General features: G+C 34.9%; 1 protein-coding gene across 5 annotated transcripts in view; it reads left to right on the top strand.

The window, feature by feature from the left end:
• The window catches only part of LOC111062487, a 40,586-nt gene extending 13,565 nt beyond the window's left edge, over positions 1 to 27,021 (top strand). The window contains exons 8-14 of one of the 5 annotated variants that reach the window (XM_039425734.1): positions 7,451 to 7,729; positions 8,270 to 8,432; positions 9,271 to 9,424; positions 10,428 to 10,700; positions 12,318 to 12,450; positions 12,806 to 13,005; positions 26,734 to 27,021. In XM_039425734.1, coding sequence (XP_039281668.1) covers positions 7,451 to 7,729; positions 8,270 to 8,432; positions 9,271 to 9,424; positions 10,428 to 10,700; positions 12,318 to 12,450; positions 12,806 to 13,005; positions 26,734 to 26,886 — 1,355 coding nt within the window. In that variant the 3' untranslated portion in view covers positions 26,887 to 27,021. The remainder of the gene's footprint in view (positions 1 to 7,450; positions 7,730 to 8,269; positions 8,433 to 9,270; positions 9,425 to 10,427; positions 10,701 to 12,317; positions 12,451 to 12,805; positions 13,006 to 26,733) is intronic. The other 4 variants (XR_005571038.1, XM_039425735.1, XM_039425736.1 and 1 more) reach the window with 4 other exon arrangements.
• The last annotated feature ends 895 nt before the right edge of the window (positions 27,022 to 27,916 follow it).

Consider the following 27,916-nt stretch of genomic DNA (forward strand, 5'->3'; position numbering starts at 1 on the left):
CGCCGCCAACAGCATATAAAAATTCAGCATGTGAGTGATATATCATCGAAATATATAAAGTTAGGGCGCCCTCAGTGCTTTGAGTGAAACAAATACAAAAGCTAGCTCGTCGGAAAGGTTATAAATATTTTAAAATTATTATAAAACTTGCGCAAGTCTAAATAGAATAGAATAGAATAGAATATTCATTTTATTCAACAATAATACAGAAAATTTCCATACAGTTGAATAACGTCAGGAAGTTTTACAGTCAAAAACTTTATAAAAGATCATTCACACGGCAAGTTATTATGTAAATCATACATTAAAATTACATTGGCATACATAAGTAGCATTGAAACACACTACATTCCATTTAAAAATTCGTCAATACTATAGTAACTCTTATCAACTAAGAACCTATATAAGTCTGTTTTAAAGGAATGCGTCCTAGGATTTAAATGAGATGGCAGCCTATTCAATAATTTCACACCAATATAACTGGGTTTTTTCTTATAAAGAGAAAGTCTATGATACTGAACACTGATATTATTTCTATGCCTGGTATTATGATGGTGTACATCTGAATTTGTTGTAAAGCTGTTTATATTTTTTACCACTAACATAATCACTTTATAAATGAAAATACAAGGAACTGTGAGAACTGAAAGATTTCTGAATGCATCTCGGCAAGTGTGGTTAAAGCATAAACCTGCTAAGTATCTTATTGCCCTTTTCTGCAAAATAAATATTTTATTTATGTTCTGCAAAGTTGTAGCTCCCCAAAGTTCAATGCCATAAGAAATGTGTGAATAAATCAATGCAAAATATAGGACTCTTCCCGTGTCTTGGGGTACATAGCGTATGATGTTTCGCAGGACAAATAAATTAGTACTTATATGGCTGGCAAGTTTTTCAATATGAGCATCCCAAGAAAGGCTTCTGTCAATTACCAGACCTAGAAGATTTGCTTCTTTGACATGTTCTACCTTTGAGTCTCCAATATTAATGACCGGTTCAAAGAAATAATTTTTAAAACCAAATTGCATATATGTACTCTTATTTGGATTGACTGACAAAAACGACTCGTTATAATATTGAACAATGAGGTTTGTAAGAGTGTTTGCATTTATTTCAAGCTCATTGAGGCTCTTATCATTGAACATCAGGGTTGTATCGTCGGCATACAGAGTAACATTAACACCTACTGGGACAGATGATTGCAGATCATTGGTGTACAACACAAAAATCAAAGGTCCCAGAATAGATCCTTGTGGTACACCTCTTGTGACCCTGAGAGGCATTGAATCAGCTACCTGGGTATCAGAATTTATTGTAACATATTGATAGCGGTTGGACAAGTAAGACTTGATCAAATTACCCCCAACACCTCTTATTCCGACGTTTGAAATCCTACTGATACGGGATTTGATATCAACACTATCAAATGCTTTAGATAAGTCTAATATGACCCCGATTACGTAATCTCCTTTATCAGCCTTATCTATGATACCTTCAATGAACGATACAGCAGCAGATATAGTAGATTTCCCCCTCACAAAGCCATTCTGGCAGGAAGATATTAAATCAAATCTCTCCAGATAGTTCATCATCCTGTTATATATCAATTTCTCAAAAATCTTAGAAAAAGCTGACAAAATGGAAATAGGTCTGTAATTATTAATATCATTTCTGACACCATTTTTGAATAGTTGTTTAACTTTGGCTATTTTGAGTAAATCCGGAAAGATGCCTGTTTGAAGAGTGTTATTAATTATGAAAACTAGAGGTTCGACTATTTGATTGCAACATGCTTTAACTATGCTGATTGGAATATTATCAAACCCTACACTACTTTTTGTTCTGATACTTTTTATTATATTAAGTATTTCATTATTATCTGTTGGAAAAAGGTAGAGACAGTTTTAACGGTAGAGTTTCCTAGAAAAAGAAGCATTGTCATTATTCTTACTTGAGTTTGATATATTCAAAGTTGGTGCCATTGAAATAAAAAAATTATTAAAAGCGTTAGCAATTTCTTTAGGATCTGTAGAGATTTCTCCATTTTTTTCTAGCTCTATATTCGGTTACAGTTTTTTCTTTTGCCTCTGAGCTCATTCATTATTTCCCAGCTTTTCTTAGATTTATTTGGTGCACTTAAAATTGAATTACTAATAAATTGTTTTTTGGCTTGTATAACCTCACTGTCATAATTTTGTTGAATTCGTTTTATCAGCTCCCTATCAACTATTTCTCCATTATCTATTTTGATCTTAACTAATTTTAATATGTTTCTAATCTGAATAATTTCTTCCGTAATCCAATATCCTTTCATTTTCCTTTTATTTTGCTTCCTTCTATACGATTGTTTTAAAGTACAGTTCACATTCATATGAATGTGAAAAATATTTATTTACATGTGGAACAAAGATACTTACATATTATTTAGAGTCAAATGAAATAAAAATCGTCAAAATAAAATAGCCTATCCTAGGAAAAGTGAATATTTTGAATCAAATTATGTCTTTTTAGCTACATGGGTTCTGAAAAAGCATTCTTTGCACATTCTCTTGTTGCATTCACTGCATTTCAATAGCACTTTTTTGGTCTTCAGAATTGCTTGTTTGCGACCGACTTCACGTACTAAGTTCTTGTAACACAATATGCATCTTCCTCTTGTAGTTTTCACTAATTGATGTGTTCCAACCATTTCAGGTTGTTGGATGTTCAAGTTGTCCATACCTAGCCAACTAATGATAATGCTTTCTCTAAAGTCTGTTACAGATATTTTATTATTTGTCACTGATTTGTACAATGAAAGAGCATTAATTATTATAAAATTTAAAAAATTCATGAAACTGCTTGAATTGTGTGTTCACATCTGATTTTTCATAAACAGACAACCAAGACTCCATACTCAATGAACGTATCATATTACTAATATTCTTCTGAGAGCAGCTGTACACAGGAGCGTTAAACGGTATTGCTTTAAATCTACCAGAAACATGAGCTAATTGTATAGAAAAACTGTGCAGTATGGTGAATGGTCCGACAACAAAGTGTGTACTACTTGCGCAACATATGATTCACAATTGATATTTGTTATTATGTTGTCGATGGCTGTCCTACTATATCTTGTAATTCTTGTTGGATCTTTAACACTGCAGTGTAAATCAAACTGATGTAGAACATTAATTAACTTTCTACGATTGGGAGAATTATTCAAAATATCTATGTTATAATCACCGGCAACAATAATCCTATCAGAAACATTTTTTTAAAATTCTATCAAACAGTATTTCAAGCCGCTCAAAAATACATTTGTGTCTCCACTTGGAGATCTATACAGGCCCACAACAACATAACAATCCTTACCTATATAAAACTTGAAACCACACACTTCAATATTTCTAGTGCTACATAAATCACCTATATTCAGTTTGCTGAACTTAGAGGAAGTAATGTCTAAAAACCTACAAACCTACGACTTACAAATATAGCTACGCATCCTTTTCTCATCCCTACAAAAACTACAGACTAGATGCATATCACTAATTATTAGAGAAGCTATTTCATATTCCTTCAGACCATGTTCACTCAATACAAGAATGTCTGGTTGTTCTTCTTCAACCAGATTGTCTAAAAGGTTCAACTTACTAATAACTCCATCAATATTTTGATGAATTATTTTCAAACTATTTGAACAGTTCAGAATATTCAAGTGCTCAGAACTAATATCAATGTTTCTATTATTCTGCGAATCTAAGTTAATTTTTTGGTGAACACAAGTAATATTAAATTCGTCTTGTTTGGAAGTGAATTGACTCTTGCCCTTATTGCAATTTAAAATCCTAAAAAATGTCCCCTATCATCATAATGCCCGTCACACAAAATTCAATAACCTGATTATTATCATTATTATGAAACATTTCGCTTAGTCTAATTATTTCATCTCGGACATATTTTTTCCCTTTTAAATTTAAATGTTGCCCATGTTTTGTGTGCATGTCTCTACTAGTCCTACTTAAATCTAAAATCTTAACATTGTTGAAACGCACTGACAAGTCATTAATTCGTTCATTCGTTTTATCTATTTCGACGTTTACACATGAACTGTTCATCAGATCGAAACGATGCGGTAGGTTAGCGATAATAACATTCGTGTCTTGAAGGCTGTTGATCGTTCGTTTTATCGATTTCACTGCATTTTTTGCTTCATTGCTCGAAACGTCATTCGTACCACTTATTATAACTACTGTATCTTTTTTGTGAATGATTCGCATTGTCCAACACAGCTCTCCAGGATAGCTTTAGATTTTGCACCGGACTTTATACATCCATAAACATTTAAATTTGGTGATATGGAGTTGATCAAGAGTGGGATATTCCTTCCATGACTGTCACTGTAGATGTTCATATTCGCATAGGTTGATTTTATATTAGAGTTAATGACAGTCTTCTCTACTCTGCCCCGATGTTTTCGACCCTTTTCACCCTTATTACGATCATTACACCGATCTATGAGGTTTTCAAATCGTGAATTATTATCACTAGACCTGGACTCTGACAAAGTTAAGTACATCTCTCTCCATTTCTTTGCCTCCTCTGTAGACAACAAATATTCATCCCGTAGCGTCTTATTGTCGACCTCTAATACTTCAATTGTCGACATGGATGCCAATTGGTTGTTTAGTGATGCAATCTGTGATTCAACAAAACCTATATTTTCATCAGTTTGAGAAGACACCTCATTGGTTTGTTTTTCCGTAGTCAGTTCCAGTATTCTGATGTCATTCGACATAGACCTCTCGATTGCAGCATCCCATTGAGTCCTTAAGCCATTAAATCGTCAATATCTCAAGAACCATTGGTCTTAAGTGAATTTTATGGACATCGTTGAAAAGAGGACAAAATTTCACATTGATTTGAGGTATAAAACATGCCAAAGTCGATTATTGAGTAGTATTTTTTAGCTGTCAAAGTTGAAAAAGAGTGATTTTAGAAGTTTTTTTGAAAACTTCAGACACATTTTTCTCGATTTTTTTTCCAGGGTACGAAATAATTTTTATAGCGCAAAAACTTCCTTTTTTTGATTATCTTTCGAATGAGACCAAATACAGGCAAATATACGACTTTGGCATGTTTTATACCTCAAATCGATGTGAAATTTTGTCCTCTTTTCAACGATGTCCATAAAATTCACTTAAGACCAATGGTTCTTGAGTTATTGACGATTTAATGACTGGAAGTACGCCTACTTGAAAAATATCGAAAAATCGATATATCTTGAAAACGAAGGTCGATAGGAGAAAATTTTACTGAACATTTTTTGTTGCAAATTGCATGTAAAATCTATGGTAGCCGGGGTTTACACCTTATCTGGGACACCCTGTATATATATATATATATATATATATAATATATATATATATATATATATATATATAATTGAGAAATATACTGAAGCCTATAGAAATTAATATATTTATAATCTATGATTTATCAATTTATTATTTTATGATTTTTGGAAAGAAGATATAAAGTGAGATTTTCTAAATCGACAAGCAACAGCAAGTCGATACCTAAGCTGCATACAAATAAATGCATATTATCAATGAATTAAAAAAGCACATGGTAACATTTCGTGCTAAAGAGCTAAAAAGTAGTGTACCAGTCTGTGATATTTTATTTTGATATATTTATTCTTGTATCTATTGTGTGAGTTTGTTGCTCTATATATTTCCATATTTATCTAACTTTTAATACTTATTCGTACAATATATGTATCAAATTTTTTATATGGTGTATCCTTTATTTTATTCCCCAATACCACGCATGACAAATCTCATATCTATTTATCAAATTATCAGTATTGAATTATTAAGAAAGTTACCATCCGATTTTATCATTAATGGAATAAGCTGGTTTCCACAGCAATATATTCCGTGAATGATATAAAAGTTCTTGGAGTGGTGATTGACTCTGACCTTTCTTGGAGACCTCACCAAGAATACCTCAAAAACAAACTGAACTCAGCAATTTTCGTACTGAGAAATTTGAAAGCTATATTGGACTCCAGGGCTCTTAGAAGTGTTTATTTCGCACTGTTTCACTCACACCTGACCTACGGCATTATTTTTTGGGGAAATTCAAGTTGCGTAGTTGAGGTGTTCAGAATGCAGAAGTGGGCATTGAGAGTGATGATGGGAGAATCAATTCGAACAAGTTGTCGCCCCCTTTTCAAAAAACTTCAAATTCTCCCATTCCCAAGCCTATATATTTTCGAAACAATCTGCTTCATTAAAAAAAATCTACATGAATTTAATACAGGCGGAACATTCCATCAATACCCAACAAGATATAGGAACAACCTAAGAGACGACACACACCAGACAACCATGTATGAGCGAGGTGTTAGGAGTTCTGGTACCTCGGTTGTATAATTTATTGCCAGCTCATATGAAAGAAATGACTGGTACAAAATTCAGAGATCAATTAAAGAAGGAGCTGCTGTCCATATGCGCGTACTCAAATGAAGAGTTCAGAGAGTACTACGAGTGTCGAAATGGGGTTTAGAGAGAATAGAAAAAAAATGTATTGACTTTTCATGTGCCTATTTATGTTCTAAACTACGAGCGTCGAGATAAGGTTTGGAGAGAAAAAAAATATATTGACTTATCATTTATGTATTTATGTTCTGTATTTTATTGACTTACGACATTGACAAGTCCAAATACCCCTTTTATAGGAGGTCAGTGGATGAAAAATAATAATAATAATAATAATATTTCATTGTTAATTAAATCTCTGGAAATAATACCTTCCAAAGATTTCTATAAATTGTCCAAGAGCAATAAACTGCAGGAGCTCCTGAGCGAGCCTATAAGGATTTTATCGAAGTTGTGTTCTAAAAACCACAACCAGACTTGTATATTTTTGCACTCATGCTTTACCGATTGCAGCCAAGCCAGGCAAATCGTTATTCATTAAAAAATAACGTCAGACTGTCCATAGTCTACTCCCGGAGACAGTTGAATTTCGGGCCAACTGTCGGGACAGTTGGTAAGACAATTGCCCTGAATTGTTTATACGAAGACAATAATTTCATGCCAGTCAGTTGCCCTATGACAATTTTCTCGCCAATTGCATCGTATAAACTAGGCTTTACTGTAATTATTACTCAGTTCAGTCTATGAAAGAACAAAGTCATATTAGATGACTACTGTGAATTGGTATTTATCTGCTACAAGGTTCATTCTCACACGCGCATGTTTGTTAACATCGTCTCTCGGCTCCCAGAACCGACTATAGAAATTTTCATTACAGTGAAGTCAATGAAGTGCACATAGGAACTACCTATTTAATTATTCCTAATGTTACATCGATGATGCTTTTGTATTCTTTCTTAACCTCTAGGAATCTTGTTTAGCTCTTGAAATAGACCTTATTCGTCCATGTTCTGCTGTTGCAGTTGACGTTTTGAACGACAACCACGAGATAGTGGCAACCAGGCGAATCCGCATCCAGAGGTACGATCGTTGCTTCTGCCTGTTTCATTGCCTGTGCGCCTGTAGCGCATCCAGCAAAGGACTCAGTTGCGACCAAATGTCCATCGAACATTACCATGCGGCTGGATTTATGGGATCCCTGCCTATTCCAATAGTTTTTGAACAAAAGTCTGTTTTTGAAAAGAATTTCAATTTTTGGAGCTATCTGTTGATAGCTTTCTTGATTGGTCCTCTGCTGCTTGGTAACTAAACGTTAGCTCTTCTATTATTTATTGTTTGCAGTATTGCATTGTTTTTTCTAGTTTGCTCAATGATTATAAAATATTTCCCAGGATTCTATAAAATCGTGAAAAAGGTATCTTTAATAGAAAATCGAACTGGAAACAGACAATGAACAGTTCAAAACTTGAAATAAAAGTTTAGATAGAAGGTTAACTTAAGATTGCTACTTGAAAATTTTAGAAACTTTTCAAATGAGCACTCAACTTAAGCTGAAACTAGAACAAACAAAGAATAAACAACTGAAACTAGTTGCTGACTAGTGGAAATTGAAAGCTACATTGTGACCTTCCTGTACTGTTCGCATCCGGTTGCTCAAATGTCTGTTAACTTTTAATCCCGATTAAATTCAACGATAACCAATCAGAGAAGCCTTTTTCTCAGAAAAAAACCCTCTCTGATTGTTTCTCGTGGAATTTAATTATGATTGAAATTTAACAGTCTTTTGTGCAACCGGTCCAAGTCTACTGTTAATCAAGTACTAATTTCAATTTGTTTTGAAGGTTTTTTGAAAGCGTTATCGGGCGTGTGTTGTTGTACAACGATCAGCTCAGCTGGCATGTCATTGGTGGGTGCAGGAAAAGCCAAGACTGCGGCCAGCCAAGAGGAAGGGGAGGGGGAAGACGCAAGCAAGTCAGCTGAAGATGGCCAGCAACAACCCAATCCGTGAGTGAAAACTTATCAACTTTTATTTTAATTTTTTCAGATTATATTAATTACACAGTCATTAGCCGTTGAAAATGTACGATATACTTTAATATTATTTCCTATTAAATTCATGCTATATATACTTGAAAATTTACGATATATACTTTCATATTATTCCCTGTCTAATGCATGCTATATATACTTGAAGATACATCAAATTGACAAACTATAGTATCACTCCTAACACTAACATAAAATATATCCTATTTTTAGCCTAAAAATACTCCTTGCTCGAGAAACTATACACTAAAAACCTCATATCCCTGAAGAGTTCACACGTATTATATTATTTTTTGTCAATATAACAATATTGATAACTTTATTTCGTGTTAATTTATATGATTCTGTATATGTGCACTTCCAATGAGGTCAATAAGAACAGTTCTCTCCTGCGATACGAGAACATTTGGTACATGTGTGCGCTCTTTCAAAATAGTGATTTTATGTTAGATGAGATATTTTTATAGGAGACTGTATTTCATTATAATTTTTATGTGAGCATTGAACATTATTCACATTTTAACAACTGAATAAATAGCAACCTATTTATACAAAAATATTATGAATTATTTTAATAATCCATAAACTTTTAAAACGGGTTTAATTAAAGTTTTTACTTTTAAAAGTTTCTATTCTATATTATAAGCTATAGCAGGTAACCCATGCTCCGCAAGGGGTCTAATTAAAAACTTTACGAACTGAAATTCGTGAATTTCTCATCCCGTACGTGTATAAGCCAATTATTTCCTTTATTATATTTAGCTCTCCTTTCATATTATTTTTCATTTTTCCCCAGAGTAATGCAATTCTGCTTGAATATTTTCATATTCTTCTATCTGATATTTGTGGTGATCGTAAAACTCTTGAGTGTTTTATGTTCAATTTTCTGCTGTTTTGCAATCTGTGCAATTTTTAATAAAAGAGATTCTGGAGATTCTGAATCGGGGAAGGTATGTGGTTCATAAGTTTGATCAGGATTTTATAAAGTTATAACTGTAACCAATCATCATAAACTGTATATTTTCCTTTTTTGTGTAAATGCGAAGAAAACATTTACTTTGACTTTGCTAGTACTCTCAACTTTCATGAGGACTGCTGATATCCCTTATTAATAGTAAAATTTAGATAGCCGTATGTTGTCAATATTTAACCTGGTTTCTAAAATCAACCGTTCTATTGATTTTGATTGGTTGGATTTAATATGTTTTAAGAAACATAGAAAAACTAAAGCCCTTCTTTCAAATGAATTTTTGTTCTGCTAAGTAAAAGCATGAATACATTTTGGAAACCCCATTGGTTGTTCTGTAATAATTGAGCAGACTATAGCACTAGTAGTCTTACAGTTGTGTTGTGAGTGATGTTGTGGTACTTTTCCATTATGAAAACACAAATTTAAATTGTCAACCACTTTTTATGGTAACTTAACTATTTGTCTAATTATGGCTACACTTAAAAAGTGGTTGACAATTTAAATCTGTGCTTTCATTACACGAGTTGTCCTAAAGAGAAAAAGGAACCCAAAAGTGTTTTTTAAAATTCAAGTTCAGAAATACCCAGCTTAAAAATTTCAATTCAGATTGAAATTCACCAGGCTTTTGTGAAAAACCATAATAGCTTTGAGCCATGGTAGAACAAATTCTGATAAAAAATTGGACCATCTGCCATAGCAATCTCGACAATGGTATTGATATATGTTTTTATTAAAATCTTGAGACTTGATGTCAGCTCCACATGTAATTGTAAATTTTAAAGTCTGCCTCAAGGGAAACAAGGTCAATCTTAACAGTGAAATCTGTGGAAATTATTACACATGTTATCAGAAACCTGTAGATATTTTTCATTCTTATGTTAGTTTTTCTGACGGCCGACCTTCGGATTTATCGTTGCTTGTATATAGCATCTGGAGCCGTGCTAAAGATGGTGAATAATTGTTTCTCATTTCGACTATTTTAGCGTAAAAGCTCTGTGAGTGAAAGGTCTCAACTACCATCCACTGACGAAGAGCGTCATGTGAGTTTTGATGATGATGCTGATGCTGATGATGTTGACGGCGAAGGTGAAGGTGAAGATGGCGAAGGAGACGGAGATGAGGATGAGGATGAAGAAGATGGTGAAGAGGAAGAGGATGAGGATGAGGAAGATGATGGTGAACCAGATGTTCTGAAGATAACTGGGGGCGACAGTCTGGATGACGATGCTGACATCGATCTCCTTGAATATTTCAACGTAAGTGTTGTTACATTCCTTTCGTAGAAACATTTCAATAGAACTTTAATAGTTTGAAAGTATTGGTATTGTTTTTGGTTTGTTATTTTGAGTTGGAAATGTCAATTTTTTGAAAATTCAAAATTGTTGTTTAATAATTTGGTGAGACAAAATTATCATTGAAGTAATTATATAGACATGAAAACTTTCCTGACAATTGATAGCTATAAATTCGAGGTTGAGAGCAGTTTTGTACATGATCCATAATAATTGTGACTTTGACTTTGAAGCATTGGTCAAAGTTCTTGTTGTGCTCAGAGCCATGGGTGAGGATGGGTAGGGAAGCATTATTTTTAAAGGAATCCCTGTGATTGTTGATCCGGAGGTTTACCACAGCTATCAAATATATAATAAATTTTCAATAAAAATAAAAAATAAATTTCATTCTAATTCAATTCTATAATTCTATTTTCTAATTTTATTCTACTTCATTCCTGATTTCTAATTTTAAATCTCCTCTTTTCTATCAATCCATGATCTACATCTTTCCTTATCCATAACTCACTCAAATTTGAAATCTCCCACTTGTAACCCATAATGGTCCACCAACTACTCCCATAATACTCCTTCAATCAGTACTCCTCCGTTCGTCTGTACTGCACTGTCTGTGCTCTATGGTCTACACAACATCTCTACCGCGTCTATGTGGTCACGACCGTTGGAATATTCAAATCTGCACCACTTCCTGTTTGATTGACAAGGGGAGCCCTGCTCTCGAAAATTTTCGTTTATAATGTAAGTTTTTAATTGTTTTAAATCTATCTGTGTAGTGTGTATCCTGTTTCAATTTATATATATATATATATATTATATATATATATATTATATATATATATATATATATATTTTTTTTTTTTTTAATTGTAAGGGGTACTTAATTTTGTATTCTATTTCTCGATAATTTTGTGTTGTATGTTGTCAATAAATTAATAAAATTATAAGTTTGTTCATTACTGTCCGTTCCAGTAGGCTGTATAGTACAGCTATGTGTTATTGAGTAGTTCTTGCGACTTGAACGTAGGCCTACATAAGCTTCAACAGAATCTGTTGAAGATATTTCACAATGAATGATCCATAAATTCATTCATGTCCCCATTAAGTGGACTGTAAAAATTTATAAATCAACCAAAAGTAATTCATTGATGATGTTATCATTCTGTTATTTTTATCACTAAAATAAGGCCCTGAAACGTTTGTAGAGAGCATTTTAATAAAATATATTGAAAAAATAATGATAATTGACAGACAAATAATGATAATTCTACTTGGACAGACAGACATGGCGAGGCATCGTAAACCGCACCCGGGCAACTGGAGACGGAGATCGATAATGATGATGAATGATAATTGAGTAGAAAGATGATTCATTTTTTTTAGATTCATTGATTAGCGATTGGTGAAACGAGAGTGATTCTCAAGAATTTCATCTCCTGATTATCAAGAATAGTATTATATAGGGCTTAAAAGTACTGCCAGATCAATAAATAACTATTATTATTTGTAATGACATATTCAAATCTATGATTATATCCATGATTCAAATCTAATTGAGATTTTACCATTTTCGACTTGCTTCAGAAACCAGATGCTTTAGAAGGAGATCAAGTAAAGAAAATAATGAAGAAGTTCAAGCAATATTACAAGAACAATCCACCCGATAAAAGGGAAAGTAAATCGTCAGATGAAGAAGAAAACGATGATGTATTATCAGGTAGAAATCCCAATTTTTACATTAATTATATATAATTTTGCCTTACATGTGTAAGTAGGATAAGTAGGATATTTTGCCCTGGATAAGTAGGTAGCTGCGCGGACCGAATTGAATTCAATAGTATTTCATTAAATATATGTTTGCTATTAGCTTATTGTATTATTTATGATTCCACGGCTTGATTTAGCTTGTATTATTATTTATGAAAGTTTATCACGGATGCCTTTCTCTAAACTTTATATGAAGAGTGTTCAAATGAATGTGTGTGAGGTTCGTTAGAGATTCATCCGTACGGTAGGCCTACTTTACCTTCCATGTCAAATTATACAGTACACGCTATAATACCAATTTTCAGACAACGCTGTATCAGAATACGAATCGAGAGTGGCGGAGAGCTTCATTGATCTGCTTCTTGAGTCTGAGGAGGTGTACAGGCACTTCAGTGAGCCAGTGGGCGACATCATAATGCCTGAAGGCTTCGAGTATTGCATACGAGGATTCTTGGTCAAGAGTGACACGGGATACTTTTTCATTCCACCCTCGCCATTGCTACAAGTAAGTTTCAATTAACAAATCATAGGGTGAGATGAAACATATTGCAGTTCTGCTGTAAACAAAATTTATTTGTCAGTATAGTGTCACAGTATTGCGCTAGGACTTGTAGAGAACGGACGTATAGTGGAGTAGTAATAGTGTAGTGTAGAAGTAGTGAGTCAGCAGTTTGTTCGCGATTAAAAGTGGAACAAAAGTATTGCATCGAGTATCGGTCGTCAACCGCGGTATTTTATGCAAGCAAAGCGACATGCTTCTCGCGGCGGTAATATAGCTCCGTTCGCATTTCCGTGTGCGTGAGTGTTGACTACGAGTGCTGTTTGAAATGTATGGTAGCGAAATCGCACTATGTCCGACTTAGTGAAGCCATCTAGTTTTCCTGCATCAGAGCAAGAAGAAAGGGAAGCCTCTAACGAGAGCATGGACACCAACAACATGGCAAATACACCAGAAATCCAGTGTTCACCTGATCAATACATAAAAGCAAATAAACTCAAATTTTCAGCCGAGCAGGTACTTTTCATCGCCTGGAAGGAATCTGATGAGAAGAGGAAGGAGCTAGAGAGAAGCAACTCTGAACTCTTGCAAAAAATGCAGAATTTGGAAAAAAGATTTCTCAATATTGAGAAAAAGATCCATAGCCCACAGCCTACCAGCTCAGCAGCCGAGAACTACTCGACAAATGAAGAAGAATTGGCTAAAGAAACTGAATGGATCAGAACTCGTACTAAGGGGGCTACCAAGAAGAGGAAGCTTAGCACCCCATCGCCAGAACTCAAAAATGAGTCTGCAAAAAAGAAGCAACAGAATTTGAATGATAAAATAACTCCCGTGGAAAAACCAATCAGTGAGGGGGAGAAGAGGAAGAAGAAAGAAATGCCACCACCGCCAATCATTGTGGGTGGTATTAAGAATCTGAATGTACTTCTTACGAGTTTGAAAAAAGTATCACCAGCTGACAAATTTAGGATAAAACTGTTAAGTAAAGAAACATTTGAAGTAAATGCAGTTGGTTCAGAAACTTATCGGAATATTACCAGAGAATTGATTAAATATGGGCTCAACTGGCACTCCTATGAAGATAAACAGTCGAGACCAATAAGAGTGATGATTAAAAAGCTTCATCACTCTTGTAGTACAGAAATGATTCTAGAAGATTTGAAAGTACGAGGATTGAAAGTTCTAGAAGTTGTAAACAAGCTGAGGTGGAAGACAAAAGAACCATTAGATATGTTCATGGTATCATTCAGCGCAGAAGAAGATATAAAAACAGTATTTGAGTGGAGGTTGAAGCACAGAAGAAGGCTAATCTGATACCGCAATGCAAACGTTGCCAAGCATACGGCTACACACAAAAATATTGTAACAAGGAGCCTAGGTGTGTCAAGTGTGCAGGTAAACACCAAACAAAGGAATGTTTGAAACCCAACGATGCTCTACCAAAATGTATTCATTGCGGTGAAGCACATCCAGCCAGCTATCGAGGTTGCACTGTTGCAATCGAATTGCAGAAAATCAGGAATTCTACTAAAACAAAAACTATTGCAGATTCACAAAAGAAAATCATTCAAAATATCCCACCAAAAATCACGGAAAATACAGAAGCTCACAATTTAAACAATGGTAGTGCAGTTAAGAAATTGACTTTCGCCCAGATTGTCTCAAAAGAAAATAGATCGAAATTGAAAGAGCCAAAAAGTGAAGTAGAAGAAGGCACCAACAATATTTTGCAGCTAATCTTGGCAAAACTGGATAGACAAGAGCAAATAATCACCTCACTACAATCTAAATTTCAGAAGTTAGAACAGAGTAAACTACTGAATTTCAAATGATTCAATCACTAAAAATAATAGAATGGAACGCGAATGGATTGTTACAACGGCAACAGGAGTTAGAAGCAGTTGTAGACATAGAAAAAATAGATATATGTCTTATATCTGAAACTCACTTTACAAATCAATCGTTTATCAAATTTAAAAGCTTTAAGATCTATCATGCTTTATATCCCAGCAATGTCGCGAGGGGTGGGAGTGCCATCATTATCAGAGACAATCTACAACATCATGAAGAAGTGAAACATGAAAGTGATAGAATTCAATTGATAGGTGTAGCAGTTCAAGCGGTAAATTATCACTTCGTTGTTGCAGCTATTTACTGTCCTCCCAGATATTCCATCAGAAGAGAGGAGTATTCGACATTGTTCGATATGTTAGGAGGAGAATTCATTCTTGGTGGTGATTTCAATGTAAAGCACGTGCATTGGGGATCGCGCTTAACAACTCACAAGGGAAGACAGCTCATCGAAGCAATGAAAGACATGAGGTGCGAAGCTCTTTCAACTGGTAAACCAACCTACTGGCCCACCGATACGAGGAAAATCCCAGATCTCATAGATTTCTTCCTGACAAAAAATATATATCAGTTAATTATTTGCATTTAGAGGATAGTCTCGACCTCAATTCCGACCACTCACCCATCATTATGACTCTGAGTGATTCAATTCTACGGAAGGAAAATACTTGTTCAGCGTTAGCAAATAGCCGCACTGATTGGGATGGCTTCCAACAGTGATGCTGAAGGAAAGAATAGAATTGAACTCACCATTAAGGAACGAAGAGAATATTGATCGGGAGTTGGAGAAGTTTGTGACTGATATCCAACAGGCAGCATCGTGTAATACCCCACAAATCAGAAGAACCACTGGAAATAATTACCCTGCGAAAATCAGAGAATTGATTGTTGAAAAGCGAAGAGCTAGAAGGAGATGGCAGCAATCACGTTCCCCCAAGATAAAAGAGTTTTGAACAATCTAACTCAATAACTAAGGAGAGAGATTCAATGTATCAAGGATGAATCAATTAATAGTTACTTGAGAAACTTGAAAGCAGAATGTAGTACGGACTACTCACTCTGGAAGGCAGCTGAAAAAATAAAACGAACCATTCAACAATCTTCTCCTCTCAGAAAGCAGGACAGACAATGGGCAAGGAGTAGTGATGAAGAGGCGCAGACATTTGTGGATCATCTTGTAAACGTTTTCCAGCCAATCAACTCAAGTGAAGAGGAACCGTTAGAAGCGGATAAGAATATCTTACAGCCGAATCAAGAAATGATGCGTGTCACAGTAGAAGAAGTGAAAAGAGAAATAAGAAATCTGAATAACAAAAAAAACCCTGGATTTGACATGATAACCGGCTCAGTCCTCAAACACCTACCAAGGAAAGCAATAGTGAAATTAACGAACATTTTGAATGCTTCTTTCAGACTAAAATATGTACCAGGAATATGGAAAGTAGCAGAGGTTATAATGCTACTGAAGCCAGGTAAAGAGCCACATGAAGTATCATCATATAGGCCAATATCATTGTTACCGGCCCTATCCAAGTTGTTTGAAATGATTTTACTGACTTGGCTAAAACCAATAATTGAGAGACAGCACATAATTCCAAATCACCAATTTGGCTTCAGAGTGAAACACTCAACAATAGATCAAGTGCATCGGACTATAAATGTAATAGAGAAATGCTTAGAAGAGAAAAAAGTTTGTTCAGCAGCTTTCCTTGATATAGGGCAAGCTTTTGATAAAGTATGGCATAAAGGTCTTATTTTCAAGCTCAAAAAAGTGCTACCAAAGCAATATACAGATATATTACAATCCTATCTGACTGACAGATACTTTAGGGTCAGGCATGAAAGTTCATATTCTGATTTGAAGGAAATTGAAGCAGGAGTTCCTCAAGACAGTGTTCTGGGACCAGTTCTTCACCTACTCTATACCAGCGATATTCCCAGCCTTGATGAGAATCATACAGCAACATTTGCAGACGATACAGCCATATTATCAGTAGACAGTAATATTCATATTGCAACAGAGAAACTACAGAGATCCATCAACAAAATTCAAGATTGCACTAGAAAGTGGAGAATGAAATTGAATGAAACAAATTCGATTCACATCAATTTTACCAATAAGAAGGACCTGCTCATACCAATAACTACTATCAACAACCAAGTTGTACCATATGCTAATGATGCCAAGTATCTAGGTATGACCTTGGACGCAAAGCTTCGCTGGAAGGCCCATGTCAAGAAGAAGAGAGAAGAGCTTGGAATCAAATATAAGAAGCTGTATTGGCTGATCGGAAGAAACTCTATCCTTTCAATCCGAAACAAAGTACTTCTGTACAAACAGTCATTAAAGCCAGTATGGACGTATGGTATACAACTTTGGGGGTGTACCAAAGACAGCAACATCAATGTCATACAACGTTTTCAAAACAAAGTGCTAAGGAACATTGTGGATGCTCATTGGTATGTCAGGAACAGCGATCTTCATAGAGACCTGCAAGTCGACCTGGTGTTCACCGAGATCCAGAGGCATGCGGAGAGGCACGAGGGGCGACTGCACTAACTAACATGACAACATCGAGGCGATCCAGCTGCTAGACAATGGAGGGTTGGTGCGGAGGCTCAAAAGGAGGAAACCGTTTGAACTAGTGTAGTGCTTGTTCAATTAGTGTCCAGTGAAAGAGCAGAGCAGTGATTGAGTGAATCTAGCTTCTATAGTGCAGTCAATAAGTGCACATATTAATTAAACAATAGCAGTAAGAGTTCCTAATGAGAAATTCACTGTTCAATTTTTCAAGTAGTATTTTGAGATAAAAGAAATTAGCTCATTAGTCTTTTGACTAGATGGCTATAGTATTGACTATGGCTATAATTACTATGGCTATAGTAATAGAAAAAAAGTATAGTGTCTAGTTGTTCATTTCAGAAAATTATATTGCAAATCAAATACGGCTCTCGTATAACTTTGAATTGATTTCCGTTTTTACGAGTACGACATAACTGTATAAAATAGCTGCATAAACCTTCAAACCAAGATAATCATTTATCCATTCATTTGTTCTCAAATATATCATTCAATTGAAACGTATTTTGTTTCTAGGCACTTTCAGGTATACAGTGATAAATTGTTTACATATTATTAAAGTTTTCACACAGAATAATGGATTAATTTTTAATTGAGGTAGATATAAAAGTGTTTATTAATGAAGGTGCAATATTTCTTAGTGGCGTCTTATTGAGACGCGCATTCATCGACGCGTAGTTAGTTTAGTTACTAGGGGTAGTAGATTTTTTATTGCGGATGATGCTGACCTGAGCATTTTGCTTGTGCGTGTGTAATGGGAAGTGCGAGGGTGAATTATGAGATGATTGCCTATTCGGTGGGATTGAGCAGGATTCGAACCCGCGACCAGGTAGCACTAGCAGACTGAAGGGTGCAACGCCTCATTCAACTCGGCTATCTGGCCGGCAATTTGTTGTGTAAGGTTGTGGATGATGATAATAAGAATGATAAGTATAACTGTCTGCTAATGTGTTGACGATTAATATGTGATTAAAAACCTTAGATTGCAATAACATATTCTAACAGAAGTTTATAAGCTATGCTACTTGGAAAAATAGGCTACGTATTATCTATATTACCGGTAGGCTATATATTTCTTATAAATTAGCATACTTAATTAAGTGTTTTATGAGGTACACAACTTCTCAATACTAAACCGAAAGACTTTCTAAGATGAGTACTAAATTTGGGAGTGAAGATGGTGATGATTGAAGTATAGTTTCCAGAATTGTTGAATTTAATAAATAAATGAGTAATACAAGTAATAAAAATATTTATCAAATTTACAGTAGGCCTATCAAATAATAGTTGCATATTTTAAATTTAGCTTTTGGTGATTATAGGTTATTGATGGGTATCATCCATCATTAGGCTATATACTCCGGGCGCAAATGTCATTCCGTGGTCATTTTTGGGTAACAGCCATAGAAGATGTCTCAATTTCTTCATTAGGTCTAGCATAATAAGGATCGTGATGATGATAAGTCGAAATCACAGGCAAATACAGGTGCTACCACAGCTCAATTAAGATTACTAAGCTTAGGCTACTGTGTTTTACCAATATTGTAGGTTCAAATTCCACAAATGGATGAATTAATAACCATGAATAATATCGTAATGCCATTAGTTTCTGATAGGCTATACATTTTTTTTTCTATGCCACACATATATAATACCAAACTTGTCTTAAACTTATGCATCGTAAATTTGTTTATCTTAACATAGGTCATAGCTGAAATTATGTTTACGTTGTTATGAATAGGTAAACATTTTATTTTAATTATTTTATTCACAATCATAATTAAAAATGATTGGGAAAAGACAACAGGCATAGCCCAAAACTGTATTCTCCCAAATTTTTTACAAATAAAAGTCTCCAAAAAGAAGGTTATATTCCACTTTTCACTTCAAAAAGTCCAATTTACACTTCAAAACTAGTGCCTAAACTAAAAAATTTAAATTTTGATATTTTAAAGCTAATTAACGTAGTCGAACTTAGTCTCTGTCGTGCAATGCATCTTGCATTGCACCTTGAAATTGCTTCCGAGGCAAGTTTGCAATCTGGGCTTGGGCTTTATTTTATCAGACCACTGACCTATTCAAGCCTTCACTCTATTTTGTTCAACATAATTTTCTTTTCATCTATGGGTTATTGTCATCTAAAAGAAAAACATAAAAATAGTAGTAACGCTTTTCTTCCTCTCCTGCTTTAACATGTTAAATTAGTGAAACGAAATAGTTACATTTTTACTATAATAATTACTATAAATAACGGCTGTCACGTTGGGATGCTGATCATAAGGCACTAGAAGGTGGATGATAAGAGAATCGTTTGATGAACTTGATGTATCTCTAATAAGATGCACAGAGTGTGCTGATATATTTAACTTTCATGGTAAATTTAGTAATATAGATTCTATGGGAAACGGCAGTGGCATGGGCTTCTCGGTCATTCATCAGAACATACGTAGTTATAGACGTAACTTTGACGAATTTTTAACAGTATTACAGGGATTAGGGCATAAGTTTAACTGCATAATATTAACTGAGGCATGGCTTAACGACGACAGCCATCCAATTAACATTTCAGGTTACCATTCTTTTAGATCATTCAATAGTCTGAACCAAAGCGATGGGTTGGTGGTCTACATCGATGAAGGACTTCCAGTCACTTGCAATGAACTGGTACTGGGCGGTCTGGCCACCTGTCTCTCTCTCACCTTTACCTGGGCGGGGGCGGCATGCGAAATTCTAGCTGTCTACCGCAGCCCCAGCACTAATCTAACTACATTCATAAACGCGTTAAACGTATATTGCAATGAACAATCGCCAGGTGTCGTCCGAATTCTGGCAGGTGATTTCAATTGCGATACGTTGAATGTTGCCCCTGGCTCTGTTGAGGAGCATTATATCGATATTTTGAGTGACGCAGGATTTGTGCCCTGTATTGACAAGATTACACGGCCGGCCAGCGGAACCTGTATTGACCACTTTTTTGTCAAGCTTCCGCGTTTCTTCAATGCATCTTCTGTTATTCTGCAGTCCTCGGTTACCGATCACTATGCTATTTGCTTGAATATATTATCGACAAAAACTCATAAGCCGCCTAATACAGATAGAGTCATTATTAAAACAGACTGGAAAAAGGTGAGGAACACACTTTCTAGTCACAATTGGAATAGAGTCATTGAACAAAACAACGTTGACAATGCAACAGATATTTTCATTGAATCGGTACAAAACATAATTGCCGAAAAATCACATGAAGTAAAAGTTTCATCTAGAAATACTCAACTCAAACCATGGATAACTGCTGGACTAGTAAATTCTATTCGACATCGTGATAAACTCAGAAAAAAACTCAATAGACAACCATTTAACTATCTCCTTAGAAATGAGTTTATTCAATATAGAAATATGCTACATTCAGCAATCAAGCGAGCCAAGTATAACTATTACAAAAACAAGGTTGAAGAAGCGACTGGTAACCCTAGAAAATTTTGGTCGGTTATAAACGAAATCTCAGGTCGTATAGATAATAGTAAATCATTCCCCGTTAGTGCATTCTCCCGCCCTGGTGAAGTCATCGACTCTCAAAAAACTAAAGAAATTGCCAACCAATTTAATCAATATTTTGCCAAAGTTGGGACAAACCTAGCAAATTCTATAATAACCCAGGATGCACCAGTAGTGAGAGATGATGAACATGCTGTGGACTCTGAATTTCAGCTGCAACCGGTCTCAAGGCAGGAATTGGAGGAGGTAGTGAAGAGTTTGAAAGGGCGATCAGCTCCAGGTTGTGATGGAATCCCTACTAGAGTGATTAAAAACAATATTGACATATTAATACATCCTATCCTACATATAGTCAATCTGAGCATTCTGGTTGGACACTTTCCTTGCGCTCTCAAAACAGCCAGAGTAATACCTATTTATAAATCAGGCCCCAAAGGCATATTCTCCAATTACAGACCTATTTCTTTGTTGGCAACATTATCTAAAATAATCGAAAAGTGTATAAAAATACAACTGACGAAGTATTTAAACGAGTACAATCTCATCTCCAACTCACAGTATGGTTTTCAAAAGTCCAAAAATACATCTGATACTCTTTACAATATGTCTAGGGCTATCTCAAGTAGTATTAAATCAAGAAGAAAAGTACTGATAACCTTTTTGGACTTGGCAAAAACCTTTGATACAGTTGACAGGAGAATTTTAATAAAAAAACTTGAATCATTGGGGATAAAAAATATCTCTCTCCGATGGTTTAAGAGTTACTTTCACAATCGACAGCAATCAGTTATGCAATGGTGAAAATAGTGATAAAGAGAATGTTGAGTATGGGGTAGTCCAGGGAAGCACCCTTGGGCCACTGCTATTCCTAATCTATATCAACAATCTGTCAAAATTAGTAGTTGAAGGTGAGTTGTATCTGTTTGCTGATGACACAGCACTAGTGTCTACTGGGAGCACTTGGGAGGAGGCGTACATGAGTGCTTCAATTGATTTTTGTCAAAAATAAAGAACTGGTTTGATCACAATAGCCTTACAGTAAATGTGGAAAAAACGAAGTTTATGCCAATAGTTACAAGAAATCAAGCTGATCCAGGCTCTCTAATACTAACGATGCATTCTTGTAATGATCCCAGGTCTGCTGGATGTAATATTGTAGTATGATTGAGCGCGTTGATCATTACAAATACCTGGGCGTTGTCTTGGATTTCAAGATGAGTTGGGTACAACATGTCCAGTGTGCTAAGAATAGGCTCAGAAAGCTGCTTCACGCATTTTCAGAGCTTAGTAATGTTCTGAGTGTGGATCAGTGCAAAGTAGTTTACTTTGCCTATGTCCAATCTATAATACTATATGGAATTCTAGCTTGGGGAGGGGCTTCCTCCTCAGTCATTGAGCCTCTCGCAGTCACCCAAAGATCAATTATAAAAAAAAAATTTAAAGAGAGACTTTAGATACCCAACAATACAGTTGTTCATCGAATTTCCCATACTGAATGTTAGACAACTTTTTATTAAATCCTTGTTGATCCACATCAAAAAATACAAAACTGAACTTCTGGGAGAAACAGTTAACCATAGCTACTCAACTCGCCACATATCCAATTACAGCTTTGAGATACCTCAGCTGACTCACGGCTCTGAATTGACAAATCCTTCATACCTGGCCCATATCTTGTACAGAAATGTGCCAGGGGTGATTAGGGAAGCAGAGGCATTTAGTTTGGTAGTGTTTAGGAAGAGGGTGGACAGGTGGCTGTACCAGATTGGTTGGGAAGCTTCAGAAGAACTACTCCAATCTCGTTATGCTTGGTGACCAACACGACTTCATGGTTTCCAGACAATTGATTGGTATTTATTTTATCATTGATATAACCGATTTGACTGTTTTGCCTTTCTGGTTTATGGTTTTTTTTTCATTCTCTCTTCTGAGAATTTCTGGAACCCCTGCCACTGCGGTCTTCAAAAAAATATTGTTTTTTCTTCTTTATTTATTCTTTTAATCAATCAAGGTATTAAGTATACTTATTCCTACATACATATTCCTACATACTCATTCTTAAATATACATCAGCACAATATATTATCTATTTTATAATCAGAATATTAATAATACATCCATAATATAAGTGTATTCTCTATTATTTACTTCTATGAGCAGATTAAGCTTATTATGTATAAAGTGGAACTCCCCCCCTACACACAGATTGATAGTCTAGTAGGGGGATTCCAAAATATGTTGTATATTGTATTTCTTATTCGTGTATTATGTTTTTTGGAAATAAACTGAATTGAATTGAATTGAAATACCTCGGAAACAAGATGGCCGCCAAAATTTTCAGGGTTGTGGTATATCGCTTGTATTTCAATAATCGTTCAAGATATTCAACCTTTTTTTTAAACGAAAATATTTTAAAACTTGCTCTACAATTTTTGTTTCATAAAATTTTCCTCTAAAACGCATATTATTTAGTTATAACCATTTAAAGCAAAAAAAAAAAACTTTTTTTCTTATTTCATTCCATTATAACTTTTTTGTGCGAGAGATACAGAGAAATTTTGAATCTATGAAATTTAGAGCGTTTTTTCAACTTTGGAACGATATATATTCAGGCGCTGTACGTCGAAAAATGAGTTCTCTAGCGCCCTCCAAAGAAAACCCTGCATGATTTCTAGTGTGTTTTTCCATAGGCATGAGGTAACTAGCTAGAACTATAAAATCGAACTTTTCATGACTTCAAGATAGAGACTTGCAAAAAATGGTCTCAATCTCTCCGTTACAACAAGCCGAATAAGAATATTGATGATTGAAACAACGAAAAAATTCACATCATTGAAAAATTCAAGATGTCGGTCATTATTGACAGACATTTTTATATCGCTTGCTATACAGTTATTGTGAGAGATATCGGATTGGTTTTACCACCAAAGTGTTAAGAATTAACCAAACAATGATGTTCGAGAAAATCATCAAAATAATCACCAAAGTGTTTAGAAAGGAGTCATGAGTTACACGGTTTTCTTATTGTTGGGATTGGCATTTGGTGGCCTTGGAGTGCCTTAAGCCGGCTCCAGACATGCATCATTCGGCGAACACCTAGCATACTCGCCGAATCACGAGTAGTGTGGATGGATGTTTGTGTTATTCGGCAAGCAGTGAACATTCGTGCTCATTGTTTTCCCGGTCGTTGTGGGACTTTTGAACACATCAAAGTGGACGAATGTTCGTGTGAAATGTACATACCATATCCGAAACAAATGGTTAAAATTGGTAACTAAATTTAATACCCAGTCCAATTTTGTAAGGTTGTCATTAAGTTGAGGAAGGTTTCTTAACAAGATTTGAGTTAGGCTAGCTTCACACGCTTTCGGTTTCATTCGGTTCGGTACGTTTTCGGTTCGGTTCGGTTCGTTACCGAAAACGAATGAGGCTTTCATACATGTCAGGTTTTAATTCGTACTGTTCCAATTAGCTATTTTCTTCTCAAACACAGCTGTGTCTGGATTTTCACAGTTCATGCTTGTATATTTAAATATAACAGCTTGTGTTAAATTGTGATATGTTATTTCTGAAACAACAAAATTTTAAAATTAATTAAAAATTGTGAATTATTTGAATAGTTTCTTTTTAATTTTGTTAATTTTTGATGTTCAGAGAGATGATTTTTTTGAATTGAAAATTTGTTCTTATTGTTTTGACACATGGTATATAAACTTCATCTCTTCTCTCCATTGATGAAATCATGTAATATTCGTGGAGAAATAAAAAAAAATAATAAAAGAATAAAAATTCTCCCTGAGTTTTAATTTATATCTCATATTTTTTTAGCAAACTATTCATTGAGAAAGAAATGTTCCTGTGAACTAACAGAAATGAATTGACCATATGATTTTGACTTGGGAAATTTTGAAACAGATAATCACGATATCAGTTTAAAATAAAAACAAAAAAGGCAAGCGTGTGTAAAAGACTTTTTTTTCCCGTTTCCCTAGCAACGAATTCGAATATGATGGAACCTATTCGTGTCGAGGGGGCGTTCGGTGCTATGCGGTTGCTATTCGGTACCGAATTCAAACCGAATCATCGTTTCACACTTATAGGAATTTGCCGAAAACGAAACGAACCGAAAGTGTGTGAAAGTAGCGTCTCGCCAGCAACGAATTGAAACCTGATGGAATTTATTAGTGTCAAGTGGGCGTTCGGTTCTATGCGGTTTCTATTCGGTACCGAATTCAAACCGAATTACCGTTTCACACTTATCGGAATTTGCCGAAAACGAAACGAACCGAATGAATGTGAAACTAGCCTTACGATATGTCACTTTTTTATTAATATGTTAGTACCAAGTTGAAGAACTTATTTATTTTATAATAAAAAAACTGGCTTATACACGTACGGGATAGGAAAATTATGTTTCATGCATCATCACGCCTAAACTACTGGACTGAATTTAACTTGAAATTTTGCATATAATTTACCGAGGATGGTTTTAGGCCTACTTCAAGCTCTTCAAGATTCTACTCGCTCAAGTTTTTAATTAGTCAACTTTTAAAATGGACCCTTGCTGAGCACGGGTTACCTGCTAGTTAATGAATAATTCAAATCTTGATGAAAACTAGATAATAACCAGTCCGGTCTAGGTTACTGAATTATTTAAATATTTTAAAAATGTCTACAAATATTTTTTTTTATCAATTGAAGTTAAAATTCTAGTGCTTTTCATGTTCTATACAGTTATTGACCCGGGTACATAGGGTTAGTTTGGTTTATTTAAAAAAGCAGGATAAGCAAGAAGAGCATCTTCAATATCGAGATCCATGTTTATTTTATTTATTTATTTGGTTAGCACAAACAATACAATGATCGAAAAAGAAAAAACAGGCTATTGCCTAAAACTTTTCCAATTTCCTAATTTAGTTTCAAATTGTCCAAATATTATACATAGGTTATGTCCATTTCAATTTCTACACCAAATCACAATCTGAGAATATATATTATCATGTAAAAACATGAATCAAAATTCAAATGTACAAAATAAAGAATGAAACCACTCAAATTTTGAGCTCGAAAATATCACGTTCACCTTAGCTACATAACAGATGGTTCATGTTATTGACAGTAGATGACATTCAGTTGACGAGTATTTGCTATTCCCAAAACTAGCAAGTGCTCAGCAAACCACGCATGTGTGTAGATGTGTGCTCGTTAATCGGCAAATATCAAGACGAATAGTTCGCCGAACGCCGAACATTCGTTGCTTGCCGAATGACACATGTCTGGAGCCGGGTTTATTCATGACATTTGCGCCCGGACTAATATAGGTATCATTAATTTTTAATAAATTTCAACCCAGTTGAATTGTTCACGGTATTTTATACTGTTTTGTGAATCTATTCTTTTTCACTATTAATTTGAATTTTGAATTTAGAAACCACTTGTGAAGTGGGAACACTTAAGCTACGTTTACACCAAAGTTATTAACAACATTTCAATAACTTAATTCTTATAGATTCTATTAGAGTGAACATAACTTATCATACACATGATGATTATATGTGTTTGTCAAGTTCCGTTCAATCTAATAGAAACTATGAGGATTAAGTTATTAACATTTTGTTGATAACTTTGGTGTAAACGCGGCTTTACTTTTTAGCAGTTACAAAGTTTCGACCTGTTGTGGATCTTTAACTCTCACTGAAAAAGTAAATTTTTCCACTTCAAAGGTGTTTTTCGAATTCAAAGATTATTTCAGATGTTTATAATATCATCCATCAACTCTTGATATTAATATGTTCTCTTTGCAGTACTGGACACACGACAAGCAGTTGATGGAGCCACCGCAGCCACTGGCATTTGCAGACTTCGAAAAAGCGTACGACTCGGCAATCGATGTGCTCATCAGCTATGACCTTGATTTGATGCCCAATGGACCGGCCGTCAATGTCTACCATCTTTGAGAAAGTTGTTAAAATAAACAGTCAGTCTTGAATTCTCCACCGTTTTCTTAATTGGTGTAAAAATGTTCAAATAAATTAGTCTACTCTATAGGAAAGATTGAATAATAAAAAATACTTGGTAGTTTTGGATTGAAAAAATTATTTTATCAAAATCATTATCTCAATCTGCTTTTATACCCTGAAAAAAGGAAAAATTGGTGATACTGTACTTATTTTTAGATCTCAAAATATTAAGATTTTTATGAAAATCATTATCTCAATCTGCTATTATATCCTTGAAAACATAAGGAAAACTTAATGATACCATACTTATCCCTTGATCTCAAAATATGACATTTTTATGAGTAATCACTAAATATGCACTAAGTACAATAATAAAGTGGACATTCTTTTTTAAATTTTTAGAGAACAACTGTGTTTCCATTTCAATTCACGGTTTTTCTTAGTCCAAGAGAGGTAAGTAATTAACTGTGGAGGCCAAGGGAGATATGTGAAGCCTGAAGTTGTCCTCCTTGACATAGTGGCAAAGACAATGTACGTAATTGAGTTTTCAGCACCTGCTGAGGGCAATATGTCAGCAAGAAGGAGGAAAACGGGCAAAATATCAAGACCTGTTAATAGAGCTGCACAGGTTTAACCTAGGCTACTCCATAAGAATGGTGGTTGTTGAGTTTTGGGTGGCATGAGACCGTCGTTTTTGGTCAACCATTCCAGCCTGTGAGAGAGCTGCTAATGAGCTCGCAGGTCAAATGCAGAAGGCTAACATCCTTGGTTCATTACGTCTACTCAGAGCAAACGATTTAATGGTAACGGACCCAGTATGATTGTTTACCACATGGACATGTGGAGTCACTCTGGTAAAATCGCTTGTCACTCTCCTTTGGGGGTCGGAGCCCAGGGGAAAAGTGGTCAAGAAAACCTCAATCAGGAATGATAATGATAATATTTTATTCATGCATGTACATTTGACATTCATTGTTTTGCGTTTGCCAGTTACAATCAAAAAGTCATCAAAATTTCCGTCAATATT

The sequence above is a fragment of the Nilaparvata lugens genome, chromosome 4 (genome assembly GCF_014356525.2).
Source record: "Nilaparvata lugens isolate BPH chromosome 4, ASM1435652v1, whole genome shotgun sequence".
Taxonomy (NCBI): Eukaryota; Metazoa; Arthropoda; class Insecta; order Hemiptera; family Delphacidae; genus Nilaparvata; species Nilaparvata lugens.